This window comes from Theropithecus gelada, chromosome 3 (assembly GCF_003255815.1).
Source record: "Theropithecus gelada isolate Dixy chromosome 3, Tgel_1.0, whole genome shotgun sequence".
Lineage (NCBI taxonomy): Eukaryota > Metazoa > Chordata > Mammalia > Primates > Cercopithecidae > Theropithecus > Theropithecus gelada.
In genome coordinates, this window is record NC_037670.1 from 168,929,420 (window position 1) to 168,949,537 (window position 20,118).

General features: G+C 37.5%; 1 protein-coding gene across 2 annotated transcripts in view; it reads right to left on the reverse strand.

Moving 5' to 3' along the window:
- TPK1 (thiamin pyrophosphokinase 1) overlaps positions 1 to 20,118 on the reverse strand; it is a 396,830-nt gene that overhangs the window by 129,459 nt on the left and 247,253 nt on the right. Inside the window, exon 7 of one of the 2 annotated variants that reach the window (XM_025380408.1) lies at positions 7,195 to 7,341. The exons of the other annotated variant lie outside the window; for it this stretch is intronic. Within the exon in view, the coding sequence (XP_025236193.1) occupies positions 7,195 to 7,341 (147 nt within the window). The remainder of the gene's footprint in view (positions 1 to 7,194; positions 7,342 to 20,118) is intronic. 2 annotated transcript variants of the gene reach the window in all.

Here is a 20,118-nt window from a genome sequence, read left to right on the forward strand (position 1 = left end):
ATCAAACCCTCAGCATATTTTATCATATTCATTACCAGCATTACAAATGTATAATGTAAATAATGTTAGGACATTATATAGTAAATAATTGATCTGGTGAAAGAGAAAAAAAAAAAAGCAGCAGTAAAGCATGACTAAAATGATGAGGAAGAAATATTTACAACAGATTTGCAAGTTTGCTCAAGTGAGACAAAAACTGACAGAAGTCTGCTCTGTGCCACCTTCTCCGGTATCAGATACTGGAATCCTGAGCGGGAATCACCGAGTAAGGTTTAGGATAATGCAAAAGCCATGCCTTATTAACTCTTGGACATCTCATTTCTTGGTTATAAATCCTATTAACTTGTATTACAAACTGCCATAAAACTTGGAGATAGAAGATAATTTATGCTCAGTGTACAGAAGCTAATGTTTCTGTCCTCCTGAGACACACAGGACCAGAAAATGACATGGCATGTATGTGAAACCAGGAGCCACCCATACTCCACACAGGCAGCATGATAAACATGGCGCTGAGCGTCTGACTCTTCAGCAAGAAGATGGCCTAACTCGTGACTGACATCCGCCATGTTTCGTGTCTGAAATGTCTGTCATCTATTTCATAGCATCCCCTCCTCACAAAAGGTGATGATGTCTTATCAATAACACATTTTTGGAAGTAAAAGAGGGATGTTTATTTTAAGGAAGGGACTATTTTGGATTCGATTTTGAATTTTCTATTTTTCAAATGGCAAATTGAACATTCCTACAGAGTAAATGCTACCTACCAGGGTTTTCACTCAGAATGACATTGACCCGTAGTAAGTGAAATATGCCAAAAATACAATATGAAAAACCTTACATGCTAAAAAAACAACCAGCTAAAAAAATTCCAAACGTCTTCCCGTATTCATTTTGAACTGGAACTACCTCACTGTCTCCTTGTTTTAAAACTCAATTTATAACCAATAAAAATACATCACAGAGAGGGGACTGAAAAGACAACACAAACTTTAGACTGAAACAAACTATACACTTTAAGTGAATTGCTACTATGACATATAGGTCAGTCCCAAATGACGAATCTTAATGAATGGAAGATAATAACTTATTTGCACAACCTAGTCTCATGAGTGTCTCACATGTAAACACTCCAAAAGAAACACAGAACATCACAGAAAGTCTAAGATGATATGAGGATAGATTTTTTTAAAAAAAGATCAAGAAAAGCGCATTCTGGTTCCAGGGACTAGGACTATTCTAGCCAATTAAAATTAGTGTAGCAGATATAACACAAGCTCTCTTACCAAGTTACTAGACTAAAAAAATTATCAGATAAACAGTTGCTATAAGATGCCTTATTCCTCCTATTATTATCTTTAATTTCAGATCATCTAATTGAAAAAAAATTCTAGAACACACTAGGCTCAAATCTAACACTCATAATAATTACCATTTATATTGAATTTTTACCACTTTTAACATACTTCAGCAAAGCTTAATGGTAAATCATTTAGTCTGCTTAAATGATGAAAGATTATTGTTAGATGTAAATTTTATTATGAAACTTCAGAAAGTCATTTTTCTTTAAGGATACAGCAACAAGATGAGGTATACCCTTAAAGTGCATCCAAGATTTATCTTACTTGAAAATAATATCATAGGGGAAAAAATATACGTGTGTGTGTGTTTGTGTGTGTGTGTATGTGTAGGTACATATATGTACACATACACACACACACACACATATATTTATATATACACATACACACACACCAACCGGCCATCAGTTATACACTGTTTATGGATAATTACCAGCCTATGGGCTGTGACTTTTTTCAAGAGTTTATTATTTGCATCTTAGTCCATTAACCCCATTAAGGAGGAAATGTACTATTGTGGAAAAAGTGCTGAGACAAAACACTTCACTGTGTGACCATATTATCCTGCTTTTCTCCCAGTATTGTTATAAGGCTCAGATAAGATGCTTCTTGTAAAAGTATCAGTATTATCTTCCTCCTCAACAATTGTATGTTAACTTTAATTTAAAAAAATACATTAAAAAATTTAAAGTTCTTTTTTTTTTTTTTTGAGACAGATTCTCGCTCTGTCACCCAGGCTGGAGTGCAGTGGCGCGATCTCAGCTCACTGCCACCTCCACCTCCTGGGTTTACGCCATTCTCCTGCCTCAGCCTCCTGAGTAGCTGGGATTAAAGGCGCCCGCCACCGCGCCCAGCTAATTTTTTGTATTTTTAGTAGAGATGAGGTTTCAACGTGTTACCCAGCATGGTCTCGATTTCCTGACCTCGTGATCTGCCTGCCTCAGCCTCCCAAAGTGCTGGGATTACAGGTGTGAGCCACCGCGCCAGGCCAAAAATTTTAAGTTTTAAAGTCATTCTTTATTTGGTGCTAAAGCATACGAGACATTTTCTTAAGTCTACTTTCGCAATATTTTTAAATGATTTCAGTTTAAATTGATAACATTTCTCCTGCCTGTCCTGACTGTGATTGTATGTGCTAAAAACAATGAACAGTCTGCTGTAGATGTCCATTCTGAATACGTTCCCCAATGTATGCACACCATGTAAGATACATCAGTGCATGTATCACATATATTAATAACACCGTTACATGAAGTAATACCTGACAGAGCCAGTTCAGCCCCAATGGTGCAAGTCTCATTTCTAGGATGTAGAATGCTTCTGTGCAGTAATTTTTCAGTAGTTTGTTTTTTTTTTTTTTTTTGGAGACGAAGTTTTGCTCTTATTGCCCAGGCTAGAATGCAGTGGTGCAATCTCAGCTCACTGCAACCTCCACCTCCCGGGTTCAAGCAATTCTCCTGCCTCAGCCTTCTGAGTAGCTGGGATTACAGGCACGCACCACCATGCCTGTCTAATTTTGTATTTTTTAGAGACGGAGTTTCACTACATTGGTAAGGCTAGTCTTAAACTACCAACTTCAGGTGATCGGCCCATGTCGGCCTCCCAAAGTGCTGGGATTATAGGCATGAGCCACCACGCCCGGTCTATAGGAGTTTTTAACTGATTTTTAGTATTAATCCCATTCACAGGTATACAATTAAAACTTGTTACCAGTATGGTGGATCACATGAGATCCATCCATACCTTAAATCCCCAAACATATTCACTTCAACATATGCTTTTGTGCTACTAATTGTCTTGCTATTTTCTTACTAAGAATGATAGAAGAGCAGAGAGTCAGGCTGTGTCTCGAGAAAGAACTCCCTAGAGAGAGTGGCCAAGATGAGCAAAGGCTGAACTGCTAACCTCATAGGTGGAAGCCTGTGCCTGCCATTGTCACTACTTTAAAGAACAGAGAGTGTCATCTTGCATGAGCTTTTTGCACCACACTATGTAATAATTACTTCATTAGGATAAGGTAATTTTATAGTTATTTCAATGACACAAAATCAAAATTATCACACAGAGAATCTACATTGCATTATATTTGGGGATTTGGCTACACAGGTACTCTTAACATGTTTACCACTTTAGAGAACTGAGGATTCTGCCTTAATAACTGAAGTCTAACACACTGGATGTTACATTCCTATAAGTTAGGTAGGGTCATGATTCCAGAATTTCTTTCAAGATATCCATAGCTGGCAGTTTGAGAGAGACTTGCTTTGTACGTCAGTGTTTCCTCTTCCTGGGCCCACAAGCTTCAGTTCCTAGACGGCCTTTGCAGTTGGGCTGGGGCAGCAGAACTTCACTCCTGCAGAAGGTGACACAGGTCACAGGCAGGCCTGGCCTTTAAAAAATGTGGTGCCACATTCTAGCAATCAGTTTCCCTGCTTCAGCAATGTGTTCCAGTTAGCTTAGATATACAATGTGGGATCCCTCTCAAGCCACATCAGATATTCTATTAATAAGAAAAAAAAATTTAATAAACCTAATTTTGGATAAGCCTCTCAGATCTGGAGTTGATCATTACTGCAACATAGATGGGGGCGGGTAACCGAGGTACGGAGGCAATATGATAGATTAGTGCTCTGGCCAACTGAAGACAATAAAAATACTAAAAATAAATAAATAAATATAAATAAGAGAATCTTCTAAAATGCATCAAATGTATCTTTCTTAAAAAAAGAATTCTAGGAGGCAGAGGCTGCTGTGAGCCGAGATCACGCCACTGCACTCCAGCCTGGGCAACAGAGGGAGACTGTGTCTCTAAAGAAAAAAAAGAAAAGAAAAAAGAATTTTGCCCAGAAGCCAAAAACTACGTTTTGATATAAAAAGAAGGCCAAGGCTAACTTTCATCTGGAGAGTGTTTAGCAAATCAGATGAACCTGAGCTTCAGTTTCTAAAGCCCCCAAGTATGGAAGGTTGTCAGAAGACAAAGCCCAAGGCCTGCCCAAGGTGGACATCTCAAAGGATGCTGTACCACGTAATGCCGAGATCCGAAATATCAAGATGAATGTAAGCAACGCTCCCACTGGACTGCTAGGAAAAGTGGACAACCAAACCTTGGCACTCCATAGCTGAGAAGATGAAAAAAGTCTCCCCTGAGCATTTGTAACCAGACATCAATTTCTCAGCAGTGTTACACTCAGAATCTACACGGACAATGTGGTCCAAAAAAGCCTCAGACAAAATGTCCTAAGTAGTTGGTGCTCCCACAGAACTGGGCTACAAGTCCACTCAGCAGCCAGGCAAAAGCAAATGTAAATTCTCCCTGGATTTACTTTTAACTCACGCCTCCAACAATTCCCACACTTACTTAAAGTTCTCAGAAATGTGAGGTCCCGGCCCAAAATCATAAAACAGAGAAGGAACTGAGGTCACGAAATATGAAAGCAAAAGTGAACATAAAAGGCAGCTGGCTTACATTAGAATTATTCTAGACTATAAAACCGGTTTGATAATTATGTTTTCAGAAAGAGCCCCTTGAAAACGTGAGTAAAGGGCACGCATGTAAGAAAGAATACTTATGGCAGGAATTAAAAACGCGGAGGGTGGGTCTAGCGGCAGATAGGAAGAGCGGAAGCGGGACAGTGAACAGAACACAGAGGTGGTGAAGAACTTCAGAATGCAGCCCAGAGAGATTAAGACATAGAAAACATGAAAGTGCTGAGATGTATACGATACAAGTAGAGGATCTTAAATACATGTAATAGGAGGTACAGAGGAAAAGAGAAGGAGAATAGGGCACTATTTGAAAACATAATGGTTGAGGGTTTTCCAGAAATGATGACAGCCAACAATCTGTAGATGGAAGGAAATCCAATGAATCCCAAGCCAAATGTATTTCAGAAAGTTCATAATTATACCAATTATAGGGAAAATACAGAAACCCAAAACAGTAAAAATACCTTAACGTAGAAGTCATATTTTAGATGTAGCTTTTTCTATCAGTGAATCTGCCAATTATAATTTTAAAAAGTATTGTACTACATCTTTAACTAGTAATATATTGACCAGCGCATTTATACAGAGACAAGTTATGACTGAATACTTGGGCAGTCATACCATCAATTCAATGCAATATAACAAAGCTCAATGCTTCACAATAGTAGTAAGTTTCAAACTTCAGAAACTGTTGGGAATCTATGGGTATTTAACCAACGTATAATTTGATAAGAAATCTAAAAAGCATATCTGTACTGCTAACCAAAATCTTTTAATGACTTTCCAAAACCTATGGCAAAAGGAAGTTCACACTCCATTGTGTGGAATTTAAAGTTCTTCACAATCAGTATCCCAATTAGTTTTCTCGTCTTATCTTCTGGCATTTTTCCATCCACACCCCATATTTTAGCTGCACAGAATTACCTGCAAATCCTCTAACGTATTCTGCATCTCCTTGTTTCTTTTCTGGTTCCTCTTGAATTAAGTAACTTTCCCATCATCTTCCACAGCAAGAATCTAGTCATCCTTGAATATTCTGTTGAATTGTAAGCTCAGTAGAAGGTATGTTGCATGAAAGGATTTCTGTTTATATTGTTAACTGCTCTATCCCTAGAAAGGAGCCTGGCAAATAGCAGGCACTCAGTAAATGTTTGTTGAAGTAATTGAGTGAAGACAACATGAGTGCCTCTGTGAAGACTTTTCTTACTACACACATGCCCCAGTTTTCTATTATTTCATTTTTTGGTACTAATCTTTCAACACTGCATTATGATTACATTTGTATAAATGGATCTTTCATTACACTTAATCTGGAGAGCAAAGATCATATGCAACTCTTTATTTTTATCCTTCATTGCCATGCAGTGCAACAAATACGCAGAAGGCAGTCTGTAACTGTTGACTAAATAAATGGATAGTATTGTTTGAAATCTGAATTCTTCTCCTCTACTTTTATCCAGAAAGCAACATGGCTGAGACACACAAAGAGCCAGGAAAAAAAAAATGCAAAACTGGCTAAAGAATAGTAAGCATGCACTAAACCCACCCTATTAACCTATTAACCAAACCACAATTTCTAGTAATGCCACACTACAGATGGTAGGTAGGGTAGAAGCAAAACTGTAAGCAGTAGACTACAATGAGAGGCAAACATGGAAAGATCTGTCCACTATCTTCCAAAAAAAAAAAAAAAACAGAAACAAAAAGTTACCAAATGATATTTTTAAACTGAAATCCACCAATAAACCTCATAAAACGTGTTTGTTTAGTGAGAATTCTGTTCTATGCACTACACTGACAGAAAATGTCATTAATGTTTATCATTGGAAATGAAAGACATCATTAGAAATTATTCTGAGACATAGAAACTAATCACCAGGCAACTTATGAATAGTAAAAGCTCAAGATTGTCTTCTAAGTGGCCTAATGAAATCAAACCCAGTTTCCAATTATATCCAATTATAATGACAACACTCAAAATACATAAGAATTACATTAGCAGCATTTGCCAAGCCTTGTGTTTCCCCTATTGAGGTTTTTCTCAAATGTCATTCACATTCAGCTGTTCAAAATGCAACAGTGCTCAACTAAATTCTTAGTCGATTTAGAGTTGCAATATTTTATCTTGTTTTCTAGACATGACAAAATTTAAACTTTCAGGATCCTCCTCCACATTTTTGCTGGTCAGTGACCTGAGGCAAAACTAAAGTGGCCACAAGAAAGCACACATGATCAGTTCCACTCGCAGTTCAAAGACCCAAGCACGGCCAATGTTTTCTCCTAGTCTACTCAAGTGGTAGAAGCTTTGTGAAGGGAAGGGCTCACATTATATTCTCTTTTGACTTACTGGTTGGAGCAGGTAGATCAGTGATTCCTCTTGGATTATTATAACTGGAAAAGGAGTGATGTGAGTCGCTCGGAACAAGGTATTCACAGATGCCATAATCTGGTCAAAACGCCCAGCGAGGCCTCCCAGTGTCACGATCACATCAACCTAAGCAAGGAAGGTAAAACCGGGAGTCACATATAGTCACATATAAAAAATAAGCAAAAATACAGAATATTGGTGTTTATGTTTTAAAATAATACATTAAAAAGGCTTAATGTGTGATCCATAAAGATGGCGTGAGTTTAGAATAATAACCTGTTAACCAAGCACCAACAGAACCTCTTCATTTCCCACAGAAATAAGTGGTATCAGGTCATGAAGCCAAATGTTGTTTCTCTGGTTCAATGGTTATACCAGGGATTTTGCAAAGTGCTTTACATACAAGATGTTCAAGAGTTTGACGAATGAATAAGTGAAGATATTGCAAGAAAAGACTCATTAGCCTAAGGAAGAAATAGATAATTGCCATACTGTGGGAATGTATACTTCAAAATGGGATTCCATAACAACACTAAAAGTAAATTACAGAGAAGAACCAAGTTCTGAAATGAGTTTCCTATTTGTGACCTTATCAGAATGTAAGAAGAATGGGAATTTTTACTAAGGGTAACATGCTTCACATTAAGCTTAAAATATTTTAAGACAGTCAAACCAGTAACTAAGAGTGTAACTGGATTGTTTGTAACACAAAGGGTAAATGCTTCGGGGGATGGATAACCCAGTTTCCATGACGTGATTATTACACGTTGCGTGCCTGTACTAAAATATCTGTGTGTTCCCCAGAAATATACCCACCTGATATGTACTCAGGAACATCAAAAGTTAAAAATCAAAGAAACCAGGCAGGCTGGGTGCACTGGCTCACGCCTGTAATCTCAGCACTTTGGGAGACTGAGGCAGGCAAATTGCAAGGTCAAGAGATCGAGATCATCCTGGCCAACATGATGAAACCCCGTCTCTACTAAAAATATAAAAATTAGCTGGGCCCAAGTGGTGGTGCGCACCTGTAGTCCCAGCTACTGGGGAGGCTGAGGCAGGAGAATCATTTGAACCCAGGAGGCAGAGGTTGTGGTGAGCCAAGAATGCACCATTGCACTCCAGCCTGGGCGACAGAGTGAGACTATGTCTCACAAAAAAAAAAGAAAGAAAAAAGAAAGAAAAAGAAAAAAAGAAACAGAAACCAGACAAACCATACATCTAAAGGATCTATTATTCTCCTCAGAGATCTTTTTAGAATTCAAATAATTAGGCTTTGTGGCTCAGAAAGACCATGTAATCTAGGAAGTATGTATTACTCCAAATACACAGGCAATGTCCAGGACATCCGTTAATATTCAGAGGAAAGAGTTAACTTGTAAGCAATTAGACATAGACTTATCAAAGGGATGGCTTCTGTTTGTGATATCAAGTTAGGTAAATCTTTTCTATTTATGTTTTGGAGGCCTTATTAAGAAGGCCTCTACAGACCACTTGGGAAAGGCCCAGAGATTATTTATGACTTCAGGAAAACTAGAGCATTTGCTTTAAACTGAAGAGAAATACATAAATAAGAAATTGTATACGAAATATAGAGAAAGTTCTAAAGCTGCAGTAAAAAGCTCATGGCATATTCCTATCCACATAATCCTAAATTCATATCAGAAGCAAGGCCTGATAAAAGTTTATTCACTATACAGAATCTGAAATCCCCTTTTTAGGTTCTCAATTTTTCATTACTGTACGCCAAGCCTTGAGGGATCCCATAACCTTTAAGACTGAAATTTAATCCCCATCTTCGACAATGGGATATCATGAGGAATAAGCAATATCTGTAAATCAATCATTAAAATTGTCAGAAGAAAGTAGCAGCAAGATTACCTCTCATCACTACTCATTTTCCCTACAGGAAGTATTTAGCAAGATTGATTAAAAACACGAGGATCAATGCAAGCTGCAGGTGGGACACAAAAGGAATTGGCTTTGGATCATTTTTGCAGTTCTCTAGTTCTGGCTGTAAGTAGGACATCTGATACTCACAGAGATATCAGAAAGAGAACAGAGTGTTCAATCTAAAATAGACCATTTATAGACTGCAAGTGTGTCTTTTCTGTGTGAACCCAAACCCCTGTGCATTTATTTCTAACATCACCCAGTCATACTTCGTTATAAACATTGACATACTTGTGAATCTCTCCTTCTAGAGGAGGCCTATGAAACACAGCTACTAGCACAGTGTTTGCAACAGAGTAGACAACAGGTGTTTACTGAGCTTCCCTTGAGCATATAAATACTCAGGAAAAACTGAATAAATAACCAGAGAGGCAAGAAGCTAATTATTAGGCTGAGTTAACATCACCTAACTCCTACAAAATAGTACTTTCTTACTTGGAAATGATTCCAACAGGTAGTAGCTTTGGAAAAAACAAACACGTCATATTTATTAGCTCAGATATACATCTGATGCTTTTATAAGCTTCATTTACAAGCTAATGACAAGAAAAACTAACCAATGTTTGTGGATTATTTACCATGTGCTAGGAAATATCCTAAACACTTAGGATATATCAGCAAAGAACACATAAGCCCCTGCCTTCATGGAGTTAATATTCAAATGAAGGATAATATACACTTGACAAAAAGGTTTTTTTATAGGAATATATAAGTTAGAATGTGAAAAAGGTGGTAAATGCTAAAAAAGAATAACAGAGTAGAGAAAGGAAGATAAAAAATGGTTGGGGGGAATGTTTCAACTTTAAATAAGACAGCTACAGTAGGCTGCATTGGAAAAGTAATAAAGTAGACAAAGACTTGAAAGAAGTTGAGGGAATTAGCCACATATGTGGATACATGGGGCAGGACAATAGGGGGCAGGCCGATGTTCCAGAGAACAGACTATAGTAATATAGGGACAATGTTACATGGCTACAGGCATTGGCAAAGAGCTTTAGGAGTTAAGTTGCTAGAGCAAAATGAAAAATTAGTAGAAGTAGGAAAAATCAGAGTAAAATGCAAGTGTTAGATTTGTATAGAGCTTTGTTAAGTCATTGTAAAATCCTTGGTTTTTATTAACATTAAGTGGGGGGCCATTCTGGGCTGAGGATTGATATGATCTATGTATTTTAAAATGTCACCATGCGGAGTGTGTTGAGAATAAACTGAAAAGGCAAGAAGTCAGGAGATAAAAAGAGATTACATTATAGTAATACAGATAAGAGATAAGTTTGCTACCCTTTATTACTGCATCAAACATGAATACCCAAGGCATCTACATAGCAAAACTCAGTGGTCAATTCCCAGTCCTTTTATTACTTAATCCTTCAGCAATATCTGACAAGTGAAAAAAAGTAAGGATTGCTTAAGAGACGTATGTGACACTATCAAGTATAACAACTTACACATTATTAGTGTACTAGAAGAACAAGAGAAAGAGAAAAGAACAGAAAATACATTCGAAGAAATAATGGCAGAAAACATCCCCAGCCTGGGGAAGGAAATAGAAAGCAAATCCAAGAAGCCTACGATAAATCAAATAAGATAAATCCAAAAAAGACCCACACCAAGACACATCATAATCAAAATGTCAAAAGTTAGGGTGTTGAAAGCAGCAAGGAAAAAGTGAATTGTCACATGTAAACAAATCTCCATAAACGTATCAGTGTATTTCTCAGCAGAAATCTCGCAGGCCAGAAGGGAGTTAAATCATATATTCAAAATCCTGAAGGGGGATGGGGGTTGTTCTTTCAAGCAAGAATACTACTCCCAGCAATCCTGTCTTTTGAAAGTGAAGAGGTAATAAACACTCAGACAAACAAAAACTGAGAGAGTTTATCACCACTAGACTTGTCTTATAAGAAAGGCCAAAGGGAGTTCTTCGAGCAGAATAAGAGGACACTAATTAGTAACATTAAATATATGAAAGTATAAAACTTTAAGTATAAGAGCAAGTCTACTGTCAAATCCAATACACTCTAACACTGAAACAGTGCTGGGTAAACAATTATACCTCCCGTATAAAGGATAAAAGGCAAAATTACTAAAAACAAAACTACAGCTTTAATAATTTTTCAAGTGATTATGTATTATAAAAAACATAAACCAAGACATTAAAAACATAAAATGTGGGAAGTAGAAGAGTAAATGTGTAGTGGGTGTATGGGATCAAAATTAAGCTGTTATCAATTTGAAATAGCCAGTTTTAAGTATGTGTTATGTAAGCCTCAGGGTAACCACAAAGCAAAATCCTCTAAGAGACACACAAAAGATAAGAAGAAAAGATCTAAAGCATACTACTACAGGGAGCCATCCATCAAACCACAAAGGAAGAACACCAGTGGAAAAAAAGAACAGAAGATCTAAAAAACAACTGCTCTACAGAAAACAATGAACAAAATGGCACTAGTAAGTCTGCACCTATCAATAATTATATAAATGTAAATGGATTAACTTTTCCAGTCAAAAAGCATAGAGTGGTTGAATATACTGTTGTAAAGACTCAACATGGAATGGCTTTTTTATTCCTTCATTTTCAGTCTATGAGTGTCCTTTAAAGACTTGCTTTACTTTAAAGGACACTCATAGGCTGAAGGTGAAGGAATAAAAAAGACATTCCATGAAAATGGAAACAAAAAGAATGCAGGGGCAGCTATACATAATACAAACAAAATAGACTTTAGGTAGAAACAGTAAAAATAGACAAAGAAGATTCTTATATACTGACAAAGGGATCAGTTCATCAAGAGGATATGACAATTGTAAATATATGTCCACCCAACGTTGGAGCACCTAAATATATAAAGTAAACATTAAAAGATCTGAAAGGAGACAAAGACTTCACCACAATAATAGTAGGAGATTTCAATACCCCGCTTTAAACATTAGACAGGTCATCCAGACAGAAAATCAATAAGAAAACACCGGACTTGAACTGTACTTTAAAGTACCACAAATGGACCCAAAAGACATACCCAGAACATTCTATCCAACAGCAACAGAAGACATACTCTTCTTAAGTGCACAAGGAACATTCTCCAGAATAGATCATATGTTAGGTCATGGAACAAGTCTAACAAATTTAAGAAGATAAAAATCATATTAAGTATCTTCAACATAGTCCTGAAAATCCTAGCCAGAGCAATTAGCCAAGAGAAAGAAATAAGCATCTAAACAGGAAAGGATGAAGTGAAATTATATCTGTTTGTTGATGTCATGATCTTATTAATATATACAGAAAATCCTAAAGAAGCTACCAGAAAATGGTTGAAACTGACAAATTCAGTAAAGTTGTAGGGTGCAAAATAAAAAATCAGTAGTTTCTATATAGTAACAATGAACTGTCTGAAAAAGAAGTGAAGAAAACAATCCCATTAATAATAGGATCAAAAAAAATTTAGGAGTAAATTTAACCAAATTTTAAGTGAAAGATCTGAATACTAAAAACTATAAAACATTAATTAAAAAATTAAAGATGACACAAATAAATGAAAAGATATCCCATGTTCTTCAATTGGAAGAATATTGTTAAAATGTCCATATTACTCACAATGCTACAGATTCAATGCAATCTCTATAAAAATTACAATGTAGTTCTTCACAGAAATAGAAAAAAACATTCATAAAATTCATATGGAGTCATAAAAGACACCAAATAGACAAAGCAATCTTCAATAAAAAGAAGAAAGCTGGAGATATCATACTACCAGATTTCAAAATATATTACAATGCTATAGTAATCAAAACAGCATGATACTGACAGAAAAAGATACATCAACCAATGGAATAGGATAGGGAGCTCCAAAATAAACCCACACATCTATGGTCAATTGATTTTCAACAAAATTGTGAAGAACACACATTGAAGAAAGTGTAGTCTCTTCAATAAATGATGTTGGGAAAACTAGATATCTACGTACGAAAGAAAGAAATTGGAGGCCAGGCATGGTAGTTCATGCTTGTAATCCCAGAACTTATTGAAGCCAAAGCAAGAGGACTGCTTGAGGCCAGGAGTTCAAGACTAGCCTAGGCAATGTAGCAAGACTCCCATCTCTGCCAAAAAAAAAAAAATTAAAAATAAATAAATAAAAGGTAAAAGGTAAAAAAAAAATTAGCTTTGCATGGTGGCATGCATCTGTAGTCCTAGTTACTTGGGAAGCTGAGGCAGAAGGATCGCTTGAGTCTGGGAGTTGTTTGGGTCCTTACCTCACCCCTTATGAAATAATCAACTCAAAATGTATGAAGGATTTACATATACGAGCAGAAACCATAAAATATAAGAAGAAAACATGGAGAAAAAGCTCTAAGACTGACATCGTTCTGGGTAGAAACTTCTTAGATAATGACCCCAAAATCACAAGTAACAAGGGCTAAAATAGACAAATGGGATTGGTTCAAACTAAAAGACACCTGCACAGTGATAGAAACAATTAATAAAGGAGGCACCCATCAGCTGGGAGAAAATATTTGCAAATCATACATCAGATAAGGGGTTACTATTCAAAATATACAAGAAACTCAGACTACTCTGTAACAAGGTAACAAATAACCCTTTTAAAAAATAATACTTATTATTTTATCACGAGGTCAGGAGATCGAGACCATCCTGGCTAACAGGGTGAAACCCCGTCTCTACTAAAAAAAATACAAAAAGCTAGCCGGGCGAGGTGGCGGGCGCCTGTAGTCTCAGCTACTCGGGAGGCTGAGGCAGGAGAATGGCGTGAACCCGGGAGGCGGAGCTTGCAGTGAACTGAGATCCGGCCACTGCACTCCAGCCTGGGCAACAGAGCGAAACTCCATCTCAAAAAAAAAAAAACAAAACAAAAAAAAACTTATTATTTTTTATTATTATACTTTAAGTTCTAGGGTACATGTGCACAACGTACAGGTTTGTTACATATGTATGCATGTGCCATGTTGGTGTGCTGCACCCATTAACTCATGATTTACATTAGGTATATCTCCCAATGCTATCCCTCCCCCCTCCTCACCCCGCAACAGGCCCCGGTGTGTGATGTTCCCCTTCCTGTGTCCAAGTGTTCTCATTGTTCAATTCCCACCAATCAGTGAGAACATGTGGTGTTTAGTTTTTTGTCCCTGAGATAGTTTGCTCCGAATGATGGTTTCCAGTTTCATCCATGTCCTTACAAAGGACATGAACTCATCTTTTTATATGGCTGCATAGTATTCCATGGTGTATATATGCCACATTTTAACCCTTTTAAAATATAGGCAAAGGATTTGAAGACATTTCTCAAAAGAAGACATAGAAATGGCCAACAGATATGTGAAGAAATGCTCATCATGGTCTAATCATCAGATGAATGCAAATTAAAACCACAATGAATTATTACCTCACAACTTTTAGATTGGCTATTATCAAAGAGTTGAAAGATAAGTGTTGGTGAAGATGTGGGGAAAAGGGAACCCTTATACATACACTTTTGGTGGTTTTACAAATTAGTAGAGCTACGTAAAGAAATGTATAGAATTTCCTCTAAAAACTGAAAATAGAATCACAATACGATCCAGCAATCCCACCACTGGGACATACCCAAAGTAATGGAAACCAGTATGCTGAAGAGATATCTGCATTCCTACATTCACTGCAGCATTATTCATAATCATCAAGATGTGGAAATAACCCAAGTACCTACCAAATGGGTTAAAAACTGTGGTATATATAAATAATGGAATATGATTTAGCCTTTTTAAAAAAACTAGGAAATTCTATCATTTGTGATGCGGATGAACCTATACAAGCCAGAAACAAAGAAACAAATACTGTCTGATCTCATATGTCGAATCTATAAAAGTCCAACTCATAGAAGTAGAATGTAAAATGGTAATTATCAGGGGCTGGTGGATGGAGGAAAAACAGACATTGGTCAATGAGTACAAAGTTACAGTTAGAAGAAATAAAGTCTGGTGTTCTATTGCACAGCACAGTGATGACAGTTAATAATGTATTATATATTTCAAAATAGCTAAAAGTGAGGATTTTCAATGTTCTCACCACAAAGAAATGATAAACACTTAAAGTGATGGATATTCACATTATCCTGATTTGATCACTCCACAATGTATATACAGGTATCAAAACATCACGTTGTACCCCATAAACATATGCAGTCAATTAAAAATTTAAAACATATTGGGAGGCCGAAGTGGGCGGATCACGAGGTCAGGAGATCGAGACCATCCTGGCTAACACGGTGAAACCCCGTCTCTGCTAAAAATACAAAAAAATTAGCCGGGTGTGGTGGCGGGCGCCTGTAGTCCCAGCTTCTAGGGAGGCTGAGGCAGGAGAATGGCGTGAACCCGGGAGGCAGTGGAGCTTGCAGTGAGCCGAGATCGCACCACTGCACCCCAGCCTGGGCGACAGAGTGAGACTCTGTCTCAAAAAAAAAAAAAAATTTAAAACATATTTGGTGCACATACACAAAGGTACTCAGCACATACCTATTATGCCATATTTTAAATATATGAAATGTAAAATATCAATTTCTGACTGCTTTCCATATATTTCCTACTCTAAAGTCAGGATGTTTTCCACGGACCTTTTTGTTTACAAGATGACTGGGAGGGGAATAAAGGTAGCCTGTGGTTTTCATATGCAATCCCATCTAGCGAAAAGAACCTTGAATCCCTGGATTAAAACATTGGAGGTCTACCTATAGCACTGTATGCTACTTAAGTAGCCATGAACCACATATATGTAACATAACCTCCTTGTGATCTGGGTCACTCATCTGTAAAGGTAGGGGATGCACTAAATTCATTATCACATTTTTCAAGATTCGTTTCACTTATAAGTCCATATTCGGTTCTCTGTTTGCTACCACAATAAGTTAAATAGTCATAGTATGTATTTAGTTTAGAAAATAAATGCAAAACTCAGCTTTGCATTATTTACCTTAATAGAATCATGACAAGACTGGTTGACGGACATACAGCACCAAAAGAGAAGTAATTTCATTTTTCTATTATAGCAGTAAAAATCTTTCAGTAAACAAATGACAAGTTTTACTCCATTTGTCCTCAAAAAGACTTAGAGACACTATGAATGAAGTCTACAGCAGGCACAGTGGCTGTCAGCATATTTTAATTACATTTACTTTTCATAAATTGAATTCTAGAAATGCATAAATGGACAATTTCTTTGTGGTTCTCCCTGAAAGATAGGGTGATCATACAATTTAATGTACAAACTGAGACACTTTTGAAAGTAAAAAGGGGACATTATAAATAAATTACACCAAGAATATGGGCACAAACTGGAACTATCCCATGTAAACCAAGGCATATGTTTACCCTACTGTCTGAGAGCTGCAACTAACGTTAGCATAGCCAACTTAACAAAATTAAACACTAGGGTATAAACAATTTAGATTACGCTTAATAAGCTTCCTTTAACCTCTCAAAGATGTGTGCTGCACTCTAGTGAGGCTTCAATAGAATAATGAAATTCTTGGTTTGTTTGATCCTATAATTTGAAGATGGAAGAGCCAATTCAGGGTTTGGAGGAATGAGTGGGATCAAGATAGAGCAAGAACAAATAATTTGACTAAAAAAAAAGCAATACTAAAACATGTTTTAGTAAGCCGATAAAATAATTCTACTGATTAATACGAAGCTCAATGAGAAACCAGAGAGAAAGTAAAGAACTCATATTTTATAGTACCAACATACGTTATATGAAAAAACACAGGATACATCTTGTTGCATCTTGTCAAGCTATGGAAGCACTACTACAGGGATCCTGTTTCCATTTCAAGCAGGCTACATTATAACGTAAGGTCTAGTTTAGTGTAAGCATGTTTGGGTGAGATAGAAATAATGTCTCTTGCCATGGCAAAATTTTGAGGCTTCCATTCACAGATAAGAAATCCGAGGAAATTCTAGATTGTTCTCGAATCATTCTTATTTCATCATCCCTGTCACAGCCTTAATTCAGAAATCATAATTCTCACATGGATAATTCCACTGGCCTTCTTATCTACAATGCTGCCTCTATAACCAAGGAGGCCTTCAACTGGTTATGACAGTAAGTTTTCCAAATACTAAATCTGAGCTTGCCAATGTTCTGCTTCAAGTTAGGTATTGGTGCTGGGCGCAGTGGCTCACGCCTGTAATCCCAGCACTTTGGGAGACTGAGGCGGGCGGATCACGAGGTCAGGAGATCAAGACCATCCTGGCTAACACGGTGAAACCCCGTCTCTACTAAAAACACAAAAAATTAGCCGGGCATGGTGGCGGGCGCCTGTAGTCCCAGCTACTCGGGAGGTTGAGGCAGAAGAATGGCGGAGAATGAACCCGGGAGGCGGAGGTTGCAGTGAGCAGAGATCGTGCCACTGCACTCCAGCATGGTAGCCTGGGCGACAGTGCGAGACTCTGTCTCAAAAAAAAAAAAATTAAGTATTGGTTCTCCAGGCTCCACAAGATGAAGTCCATTTGCTTCCATAATAAATGACATAAATAAATCACATCTTCAACTCCCACCCCACATTTACATTCTAGAAATACAATCAGCCCTCTGTATCCAGGGGTTCTGCATCCATAGGTTTCAACCAACTATGGATCAAAAATATACAGAAAAAAAAATTGTGTCTGTACTGAACATGGGCAGATTTTTTTCCTTGCCATTAATCCTTAAACAATACAGTACAACAATTATTTACATAGTATTGACATTGCATTCCGTATTATAAATAATCTAGAGATGACAAAGTATACAGAATGATATACATAGGTTACATGCCAATACTATGCCATTTTATATCAGGGACATGGGCATTCACAGATTTTGGTATGCACGGTAGGTCCTGGAACGAATCCCCCATAGATACCAAAGGACAACCATACTTTCATTCTCAGAAAACAACCAGGCGTGGTGGCTCACACCTATAATTCCAGCACTCTGGGAGGCCAAGTCAAGAGGATCACCTGAAGTCAGGAGTTTGAGACCAGCCTGACCATTATGATGAAATCCCGTCTTTACTAAAAACACAAAAATTAGCTGGGCATGGTGACATGCACCTGTTATCGCAGCTACTTGGGAGGCTGAAACAGGAGAATCGCTTGAACCCGGGAGGCGCAGGTTGCAGTAAGCCGAGATCACGCCATTGCACTCCAGCCGGGGCTACAAGAGCGAAACTCCATCTAAAAAAAAAAATCTCAGAAAACATCACAAGATTTCAAACTTTAGTGCTAAAACTATCACCTTTCCCCTCCTTTCCTTGTAAAGCATGTAATTACTGTAAGTATTTCCAGAAGATGCCTACCTCTACCACCAAAAAAAGTGAACTTGGTTGGATACAGTGTTTTACTTTTCTGAACTCTTAACATAGTATTATTAAGAAATGTCACAAAAGTGTTGTCTTAGCTTGGGCTGCTTTAACAAATTAGACTGTATAGTTGAACAACATTTATTTCTCACAGTTCTGGAGGCTGGGAAGCCCAAGAGCAAGGTGTCAGCAGATGCAGTTCTGGTGAGGACCCTCTTCCTGGTTTGCAGATGGCCATCTATTCATTGCATCCTCACATGGTCATGGCAGAGAGTAGAGATAGAGCTTTTTTCATCAGGGCTAATCCGATTCATGAAGTCTCGACCTCCATGAAAAAATTACCTTCCAAAGGCCCAACCTCCTCAATCACACTGGGGAAATTTTCAGAGACACAAACACTCAGTCTATAACACATGATTATAAAAAACCCTTTTTTTCAACATGTTATTTTAGGAAAAAAAGTGTTTTTTAAAAAGGGGGAGGAACACAAACATGAAGAGTCAGCAATGTATACAAGCTTCTTTGCATCTGAAAAACTACGGGTGCTGTGATGAGGATCTGTGCTAAGACACGTGTCTGCTATAAACCATAATCCCCTGGTAAAAGTTTTAGCATAAAATCCCAGGCAGTCTATACCCTCATTAACCCTCTAGCACTGATGCCCCCGTACCTCTCTGGAGAGCTCAGCCAAGGGACTCCAACTTCCTTGCATAAGTGGAAAAAGAAAGTCTTGCTGGCAGAGATCCTTGACACACTAAGATAGGAACCAGCAGTAGGAGAGTCCAGGAGAAACTGACCAATCCCAGTAAAGTTCTCTGCTAGCTTGTTAAAGGAAGCAAATGTAAATATTGCCTGAACCAAGGTTGTATGTGTGATTATTACATTCTCGCAGGACTGCCTATTCTTTGACATGCCAGAATTAAGGGGTTTATCTTTAACTTTGAATACTCAAAGTAAACACTGCCCTTATTCTGGTAAGCCCTTACCATACCTTCAAGACTCAGCAGACTGACCACCTCCACTAGGAAGGAGTCTTTGAACACTCTAGACTGGAAAATGTTTGCTTCCAGTGGGGTTCTCATCCATCCTATCAGACTTCTACTGTAGCACTACTGACAGTGTATCAAGATAATCTGATTACAAGTGCATCCACCCCAAAAGACAGGACAGTCTTAGAGTCAGAAACTAGGTCTCATTCAGTTGCATTTCTCAATCTATAATACTTAGCAGAGTGCCTGGCACATGCATAATAGATGTTAGCTGAATAGTTATAGTTTTGAGGTTTCAATTTTGTCAAAAAAGATCAGTCACCACCAAGTACATACTTTAAAACTAATTTCTGAGGTCTCTATTCCTTTCTCAAATTCTTGATGGAGAAAATGACTAAAGTATTGTTCTTCAAAGAACATGGTAATTGGTTCTTTTATTACTGTCATTAGATTTTCCATCCTTCAATGCAGCTTGCATACAACCATTACATTATTTTTCTAAATTGCCTTATGATTTTCTGCTCAAAAATTTTTAATAGCTTACGATTATCTATATAGATCAAGGCTCAAATTTCTCATCTAGAAATTAAAGGTTCTTCATATGTTGACCCCAAGCAACCTAAATCTGATGACTGCTG